This window comes from Vollenhovia emeryi, unplaced genomic scaffold (assembly GCF_000949405.1).
Source record: "Vollenhovia emeryi isolate VEMERY1.0 unplaced genomic scaffold, V.emery_V1.0 DF939551.1, whole genome shotgun sequence".
NCBI lineage: Eukaryota > Metazoa > Arthropoda > Insecta > Hymenoptera > Formicidae > Vollenhovia > Vollenhovia emeryi.
Window position 1 is genome coordinate 16,585 of NW_011966815.1, and position 9,266 is coordinate 25,850.

The 9,266-nt window shown below is 37.3% G+C and overlaps 1 protein-coding gene across 1 annotated transcript; it reads right to left on the reverse strand.

Moving 5' to 3' along the window:
* Nucleotides 1-3,189: 3,189 nt before the first annotated feature.
* On the reverse strand, nucleotides 3,190-7,647 carry LOC105557246 (uncharacterized protein K02A2.6-like). The gene is made up of 4 exons (XM_012004431.1): nucleotides 7,524-7,647; nucleotides 6,954-7,134; nucleotides 5,781-6,876; nucleotides 3,190-5,721 (listed from the first exon to the last, which is right to left on the reverse strand). Exons 1-4 carry the CDS (start codon nucleotides 7,645-7,647, stop codon nucleotides 3,190-3,192), a joined length of 3,933 nt encoding a protein of 1,310 aa, XP_011859821.1.
* Between the last annotated feature and the right edge of the window lie 1,619 nt (nucleotides 7,648-9,266).

A 9,266-nucleotide genomic window follows, 5' to 3' on the forward strand; every position in this document is an offset into this window, starting at 1 on the left:
ATAATCATTCAAATAAGTATTGACCAAGCTTCAATAAATCAATGCCTGTTACAATCCAACTCTCGAATGAGACTTAACTAAGCTTTAACAATCCAGCTTTAATAAATCAATTCTGAACGAACACTTGGTCATCGAAACTTGGCATACCAGTTCTCAGGCGAGACTTGGCCGATACTCGGCTCAGGCTTGGTTAACGAGACTTGGCATACCAGTTCTCAGACGAGACTTGGCCGATACTCGGCTCAAGCTTGGTCACCGAGACTTGGTACACCAACTCTAGGATGACGATTGGCCGATACTTCAACTTCGGCAATTCTTACCCGGGATTAATGACATTTATCAGATTTTGTTTTATTCCAAAATAAACAAATTCCCCGACTGATCCATTGGCATCCTGCATTTCTTCGATTTTGTATTTAGCTGATGTCGTTTTAATCAATGTTTTCGTACATTTCGGTAAATTTGGCATCAATCTTGGCCTTAAAATATCGAGTAATATATCTGCGTGCGCGCGTGGAACTTGACAATTAACAATCCAATCACGTAACATTACCATCTCATCTTCGGGTTCATTCTCATTGCCTCCAATTTCCTCGTCTTCTGTTTCATTTTCATTAATTTCATCGTCATCTGAAGCATTTTCTTCGGCTTCAACAGCTTCATCGTCATTTGTATTTTCAACGGTTTCAACTTCTTCGTCAATTGTATTTCCATCGGTTTCGACTTCATTTTCTCTTTCATTTTCATAACCGCTAATTTCATCATTTTCTACCATGTGTAAATCACCCTCGGATTTAGAATTTTTATGTGCTTCGGCTTCTTCGTATGTATAATTATCAATGGTTATATTATTATTGCCTTGCACATCTTTGTTAACCTCACTATCGGTTTTCATTATTAAACACATTCTTTTTTCTAATTTTTTTCTCGCGTAATATTTTCGTTTCCTCAACAATCGTGAGGACGTCCATGTATCTTCGACGTCACTCATTATCTTAACTGTGTCAAACCTACAAACCTAACTGTGTCAAAACTACAATTGTGACCGCACTAATTAAGAAGACAATTTACTTTTGGACCTAACCTATTAAGATATTTAAAGCTAGATTATCCAATCTAGATCCCATAGTTTCATATCTAATTTTGGAAAAATCTGTCAGTGGTAATCTAGGACCAATGTAGATTTTTCCGACTATTTTTCTCTCGGTAAAATCAAGGTAAATTTCTAGGGTGTATTCTGGACCTATACGGATATTTTTAACTGGATTTTTCTATCCAGGCCCTGTACTTAATCTCGGCAAATTGAGGCAGATTTCTACCTGGGTATTTTTTAATGATAAATTATACTAATGATTTTATAATTAAATTTTTATTATTAAATACATTAATATAATCTAATTATATTAATGTATATAACAAAAATTAATATGAAAATCATAAATATTACCCCCCTTTTATAAGAAATTATTTTGTTGCCTACAACATTTTTAAATTTATTCCCATCTATAATTAATCAGGAATTTTTTTATTTTTAATAAAAATTTTTAATTGCTACATTAATCTATTCATTGTAAATGAATTATTTTCTATGAACTAAAAATTTCCCCCCCCCCCCCCTCTAAATAAGTAAGCTAATCTTAAAGCTTTTAGACTCATACTCTAAATATAGAAATTTACTCTCTTATTTAAATGAAATGCCTAAACAAAGGGTTATTTTGATAGAATAACTTACGTGAGAAACACCAACAACCTCACTTTCATTATTTGAATGATCTATGTATATTCAACAGAATTAAACTATCCCCTAAAATTTCAAAAATTTTTATGCTTCTTACACTTAAATATAATAAAAACTCTTAAATATTAATTTTTAAAATTAAATAAATAAATATTTATTATATTTAATCTATTTTTAAAATATTTTATTATTCTAACTCTACTCATATTTTCTATTGCCCCCCTTTTATTCACTGACCTAATTCTTATATGATTCTTTATAGAAATCTCCAACTATACAGGGTGAGTCTTTCCATATCCGACAAAATTTTTGAGAAGGTAGAACGGATCGAGATGAACGGAAAAGTCCTGTACCATTTTGCAATTTTCGTAATAGTTAACGAGTAATTGATTATTCAAAATCGTTGTCTTAGGCCGACCTACCGCCCAATTCGAGCGCGTGGCGAGATGTGCGCATAGCAATATCGATCGCCGGGCGGTCACATCTTGCCACGCGCTCAAATTGGGCGGTAGGCCGGTCTAAGACAACGATTTTTAATAATTAATTACTCGTTAACTATTACAAAAATTGCAAAATGGTACAGGACTTTTCCGTACATCTCGATCCGTTCTACCTTCTCAAAAATTTTGTCGGATATGGAAAGACTCACCCTGTATATGTATATGTATATATGCCTCCTGAATATCTGAATAAAAAATAAAAAAATAATTTTTTTTATTTTATCCTTCAAATACTAGCATCTTTCATAATTATTTACAACATAATTATATACAACATATTATAAATAATTTTTTTTTAACTAATAGTCTATTCTCCAGATTACTCCTTTTTATAGCCTTAATAATAAAATTAAGTGTCCCTCCCTTCCACCTTTGACTCCCTTTGCTTTCTAAATATCTAACTTGAACATTAATTTTTATCTTAATTACTATATTAAAAATTACTCCCCTTTATATAATTTCCTTAATAAACATACCCCCCCACACTTCTTTATATAATTTTACTTTTTTGTGCAATTATCCCCCCATTTCTCATATTAAATATTAATAATTTAAAAATTTTATTAACCTACTCATCTGTTAATCAAATAGGATAAATAATAATATTAATTTGATTAAAAAATTTATTATGATTAACTTATTTTTTTTATTATTCTATGATTCTTTTAAGCCTAACATACAGAATCCATAACTTTAAAATCTATATAAATTTTAATAATTTTGTGTTGTTATCGGGTACAAGAATACAGGTTATGTCCTCTGAGTAACGCTCTGCTTTATTTCGCTCTCTACAAGGCACTGACTCCCCTCCGCCGTGTTCCTCCAACTATCTTCCCTCTGCCTCTCTACTAGCGCCTCCTACGTCGTTTCCGCTGTCTTTCCCCTAGGCTAGTTCCCGCAACATCTCTTTTTCTAAAAAAAACTAAAGCTACATGGTCCCTAATTATATATCTATCTCGTGTAGTCTCTGAACCAGCTGGGAGGCTTTTTTTCCCGTTGGGATTTCCGCGCCGGTACTGTCTCATTTTGGGCATTCGAATCTGATTCACCTGTTTCATATTCTGACTCTGAGTCCGACCCTGGCGGCGCACTGTCCCTGCTTGTTTCGTCTACCTCTTCGCCCTCACGCACTGAGACATCGTCCTGTAACGGGTCTCCCTCGTTCGTCTCTACCTCGATTACATAATCTGGTTTTGTTTTAGCTTTTACATTCTCATTCTCGCGCTTAACTGGAGCGGGTATCAAGTGTACTCTGTTTCGTCGCAGTTCTCCTTTTTCGGTTTTGATTATATACGAATTTGGCGTCTCGCTCGCTCGTACTACATTACCGTACGCGCGCACGTCCGAAATCCACACTCTCTCTTTTTTTCGCAATACACCTAAATTTTTCGTTCTATGTCTGCGGTTGTATTGAATTTCTTGCTTCTTCTTCAACGCGGTTTCTTTTAATTTCACTTCTGAATGGGAACGGAACTTGTTTAAAAGACTGGGGAGCACCGGAAGTGTAGAGCGTACTTTTCTCGAGAACATTAGTTCAGCTGGAGAAAGTCCATTTTCTAGCGGGGTTGTGCGATATGCGAACAAACCTCTTTGTAGGTCTTCCGATTTTTTTATTAATCTCTTTGCGATTTTTACTGCGGCTTCTACACACCCGTTGCTCTGCGGATATTTTGGTGAGCTCGTAACCAGTTTGAATCCGTACTCTCTCGCAAATCTTAGAAATTCGGTGGAGAACTGTGTGCCATTGTCGCTGCGTACGATCTCGGGTATTCCGAACCTCGCAAACATTACCTTACAGTGTTGGATTACTTCCCGTTCTGTCATGGACCGCAGGGGGGCGATTTCTATGAACCTCGAATAATAATCTGTTGTGACCATAAACCATTCTTTTTCTTTGCAAAAATCTAACGCTATTTTCTGCCACGGCCTATCGGGGAATTGCTCGCTTACAAACTTTTCCTTATGATTGGTTCTCTCTTTTATGCACGCCGGGCAATTCGTAACTACATCTATGATTTGCTTCGACAGACCCAACCACCACACAGACTGTCTAGCCCTTTCTCTGCATTTATTTATCCCTAGGTGACCTTCATGTATATAAGACATAATTTCCGATTGCAAGGGTGGAGGGATAACCAGTCTTGTGTTGTTGAGTAGAAAACCCTCTCCGAATGAGAAATTTTCCGCCATATGGTGATACGGTCGCAACTCTTCCGGTACTTTGTCTTTTGCAGGCCAGCCGTTTGAACTATACTCTACCAGTTTTCTACACACTAAATCCGATGCTTGTTCTAATCGCAACCTACTCATTACGTCGTCCGTCGCTGGCATGTGTTTTACAATCATTCGGACGTAGCGGGAGTTCTCTATGTCTATATCGCCGCCTTCCTTCTGCGAACTCGGCCTGGGGTTCCGTGACAGTGCATCGGCCAGCACTAATTGCTTCCCCGGGATCCACCTAACAACATAATTGTATCTCATCAGTCTTATTCGAATTCTCTGTAAGCGCGGAGTCATTTCGTCTAGAGGTTTTGACTGCAGAATTTGTATTAGAGGTTTGTGATCTGTTTCGAAGCATACCCTTACGCCCGTGATGTACTCCTTGAATTTATCGGCCGCGATAGCTAACCCTAGAGCTTCTTTTTCTATCTGGCTATACCTTTTTTCCGGATCGCTTAACGTTCTAGACGAGTACGCTACAATTTCGCGCTGTCCGTTTTGTTCTTGGATGAGCACTCCACCGATACCGTAGCTTGAAGCGTCCGCCTGAACTATTATGTTCTTTGTGTGATCGAAATGAGCGAGCGTTGGTGCTCTTGACAACAGCGTTTTGATTTCTTTAAAGGCTTTCTTTTGCGCGTCTCCCCACACGAACAGACTGTTATCTCTTAATAATGTTGTCAATGGTTCTAACAGTTTTGACCGATTTGGAATAAATTTCCCGACGAAATTTACTGATCCCAGAAATTGCTGAAGCGATTTTATGTCCGTTGGTGTCGGAAAATCAGAGATAGCCGATACCCTGTCCGGCAGCACTTCAATCCCCTCTTGAGATATGATGTGACCCAAAAATTCTATTCTATCGACCCCAAATGTGCACTTCTCGGAATTTAATGTTATGCCTTCGTGTACCAATCTTTTTAGAACTTCGTGCAATGTTCTTTCGTGTTCTTCGTCATCCTCTGCCAAAATAAGCACGTCGTCTACATGGGTTACGACGTTCTCTAAGTCATAGAATAAATCGGCGAATCTCTTCGCGAAGTAATCCGACGCGCAGTTGATCCCGAACGGTAATCTATTAAACATGTATCTACCGAAGGGGGTTATAAATGTTGTAAGTGGTTTGCTACTTTCTGACAATCTTACTTGATAGTACCCCGATTTCGCATCTAACCGCGAGAAAATCTTTGCCTTCCCCAATCGGGCCAAGGTCACGTCCACTTTTGGTATAGGGTATACTGGTCTCGCAATGTTTTTGTTCAGCTGAGTGTAGTCGCACACAACCTTATCCCCGATTCATTGTTTGCTTTGGGTACGCGTACAACGGGGCTGCACCAGTCTGTTGGAAAGTCTACTGCTGTGATAATGTTCTGTTCCGTTAGTTTATTCAATTCTGCTTTTAGTTTCTTTAACAGCGGGATGGAGACCACTCTTGGCACCGATTGTGCGAAAGGCACCGTATTTTCTTTCGTTTGTAAGTCTAATTCCTGACGGAAGTGTCCTAACCCTTTAAATACCGTCGGATATTTATTGCGAATTTTTTGTTTCAACGTTCCCTGCTTGCTCATCCCTTTTTTCATTTCGATTTTCTCGATGCTATTTATCCTTTTTATTAATCCGAAAGATTTTATCATGTCTTTCCCCAGCAAGCACGCGTTTAGCTCTCTGATTATATAGGCTGTACATTTTTTTTGTATCCCCTTGATCGCAAATTTTACATTGATCAGACCAACTAATTCTAGTTTATTTCCTTTCGGATCGCGCACGATGCCTTTTGTGTGATAAATTTTTTTTCTGAGATTATTTGGAACCGTATGTAATGGCAAGCAGATTACGTCCGCCCCTGTATCGATTTTGAATTCTAACGTTTTTTTAAATTCTACGATTTTGACAGATATTTCGAATTCTTTTAAATCTACTACATTGTTCTCCATTCTACCTAAGAAATATTCGTTCACTTCGCTCGACGTTGAAGATTCTTCGTCATCCTCCTTCTGTACGCGCCGCACAGTCTTTGACCAACACAGTTTCTCCCAATGGCCGATTCTTTTGCACCGATGACACTTGGAATTCTCCGCTGGGCATTTCTGTTCTCCAGTATGGCGGCGTAAGCCGCACCTGCCACACTTGTCTTCGTTCTTCGCCCGTTGTCTATGTGATGGCTGCTTCCCCTTTCTCTCTCCCGGTCGGCTCGGCTTGGTGTCCACTTGGCATATGTCAATTGTTTCTGGTTCCGTGTTCCGGATCATCCTACCTTGCTTCTCCTGTAGCTCGGCTTGTCTTGCCATGGTAATGGCGGTGTCCAGTGTTAAATCGGACTTGAGTTGCAGACGTTCCGAGGTTTTCTCGTCTCGTATTCCGATGACTATTCTGTCTCGGATTAGTTGATCACGAATAGTGAGCCGTACTCGCAGTGTTCTGCGAGTGAGTACAGAGCTGTTATGAATGAGTCCACTTTTTCATCGGGCTGTTGTATTCGAGAATTGAATTTGTACCTCTCGAATATTACGTTCTTTTTTGGTGTGAAGTAACTCTCGAAGGCGGTTTTTACTTCTGCGAAGGTCTTTGTGTCTGCATCTGGCAATATTTGTAGCAGAATTTCTTCTGCTTTTTCTCCCAAGGTGTAGCATAACAGATCGTTTTTCTCCTTGTCTGATTTGTTGGAGAGGCTCGCAACTGAGATCCCAAGTAGAACATATTGGTCATGAAAACATCAAGATGACATCATTTTTCGATCATTTTTTATGCATCATGGTGACGTCAAAATGGCCCACCGAGAGCACCTATTTGTGACATCATTAAGACATCGAAATGTTGTAAAGTTAATCTCGTTTTACCAAGCAAAGTTAATTAAGTATTATACATCAAAAATAAATCGAAGTAATATAAGACAAACATAATATATGACTGATCATGTAATCTGTAATAATATATTATTATACACGTCACGAATATCATGGTCATTAGTCAGTCATTGCGAAGTAAATCTTGATGTTGATCATTTTATGACGTAAAATTCGTCATTTTAATGTCACATTGACGTTTTTGTGATTAACTTGTTCTACTTGGGATGTATCTATCGAATCTTTTGATCCATACTGACCATGTTTCGGGCCTTGTGAAATCGAACTGGTCGGGTAATTTCAGACTGGGTCCCGCCACATTCACTACAGCTGGAGGGTCTGCCATTTCGGTATGTTTTTACACCTGGCACCATGTGTTGTTATCGGGTACAAGAATACAGGTTATGTCCTCTGAGTAACGCTCTGCTTTATTTCGCTCTCTACAAGGCACTGACTCCCCTCCGCCGTGTTCCTCCAACTATCTTCCCTCTGCCTCTCTACTAGCGCCTCCTACGTCGTTTCCGCTGCCTTTCCCCTAGGCTAGTTCCCGCAACAAATTTTAATAATATAAACTTTAAGATAATTATACTAATCCTTATATTTAACCTAGCAAGCATGCCCCCTTTTTCTTTTTTTTTATTAAAATGATACAGAGTCTTTTATCTTCTCTATAATTGAAATTTCTTTATAGTTTTAATTTTATTAATATTTAGCTCATTAATTATACTTTATATCTATACAAAAATAATAATCAATTCCCTATTTTTATTTATATTAACCACTAAAATTAAGACTCTTAACCATTACCACCTTATAAATACTCCCCTTTCAATCTACTTATATTTAAGAATCTTCATCTCATCCCTGTTATTCCTAATCTAATATTTTAAGTTAAAAAAATTTAAACCTTCAAAGTTTACTATATAAATTTATTTTATAAATCTTAAAAATCTTATAAATTTAAATAATATAATATATTAATATATGTATTTCTATTATATCTTTAAACTTGCAATTTAAAATTTTACTTAAACTATAATATAATATAATACCCCTAACTTTAAATTATCCTATTTCTCTCCCTCTAATGTTAGAAAATTAATTTTCTTTAATAAATTTACAATTTACTTCTTTAATCAGACATAACATTTTTTCTCAACGGCTCCTCCCTTTCCGTTAACCTCTCTATAGAACTACTCTCTTATCTTCAATACTTTATAAAATATGAATAAATGATTATACTCAACTAATCATAAAGATATTGGAATCCTATATTTTATTTTTGCAATTTGAGCAGGAATAATCGGATCTTCAATAAGAATAATTATCCGGCTAGAGCTAGGAACTTGTAATAGCCTAATTAACAATGATTAAATCTACAATTCCTTAGTAACAAGACATGCCTTTATTATAATTTTTTTCATAGTTATACCTTTTATAATTGGAGGATTTGGAAATTTTTTAGTGCCATTAATACCCAAATAGCACAAAAACATTCCATTAACATTCTAGGAATATACGCCAAGAACATTCGAAGATTCCAGGAATCTTCTAATAGTCGTCTTATACGTTCGAGGCATATTTATAGAATGTACCAACGGAGCACTTTAAAAGTTCTAGAAACATCTCTAGAATGTTCATCTGAATGTGCTACGAATGTACACGAATGTACTGCAAATATTCTAGTAATGTGCTGTAGATATTTCTATGAATGTTCCTGGAATATACAGCAAATATTCCAGTAATGTGCTGTAGATATTTCACCCAAAGAAAAGTATTCTACTTTTTAGTGGTTCCCTCTTGATTTTAGCCGGCACAAATTGGCAACCGGCACTACGCGACACGCGCGCGGGCGCGTGAGCGCCAGCTTCTGAGTATTCACCGACCGCCGCTAGGCCGCGAATGGTGACGGCCAAAAACTCGGAAACAAAATTCAGTCTCGCGGGCCTCCTTTTATACCCTACC

Coding starts and splice junctions, on each gene's coding strand:
- LOC105557246 (XM_012004431.1), bottom strand. CDS start 7,647: ATGGCAGACCCTCCAGCTGTAGTGAATGTGGCGGGACCCAGTCTGAAA. Junction 7,135..7,523: donor ATTCGATAGATACATCCCAA/GTAGAACAAGTT, acceptor TTGGGATCTCAG/TTGCGAGCCTCTCCAACAAA. Junction 5,722..5,780: donor CAGACTGGTGCAGCCCCGTT/GTACGCGTACCC, acceptor GACTACACTCAG/CTGAACAAAAACATTGCGAG.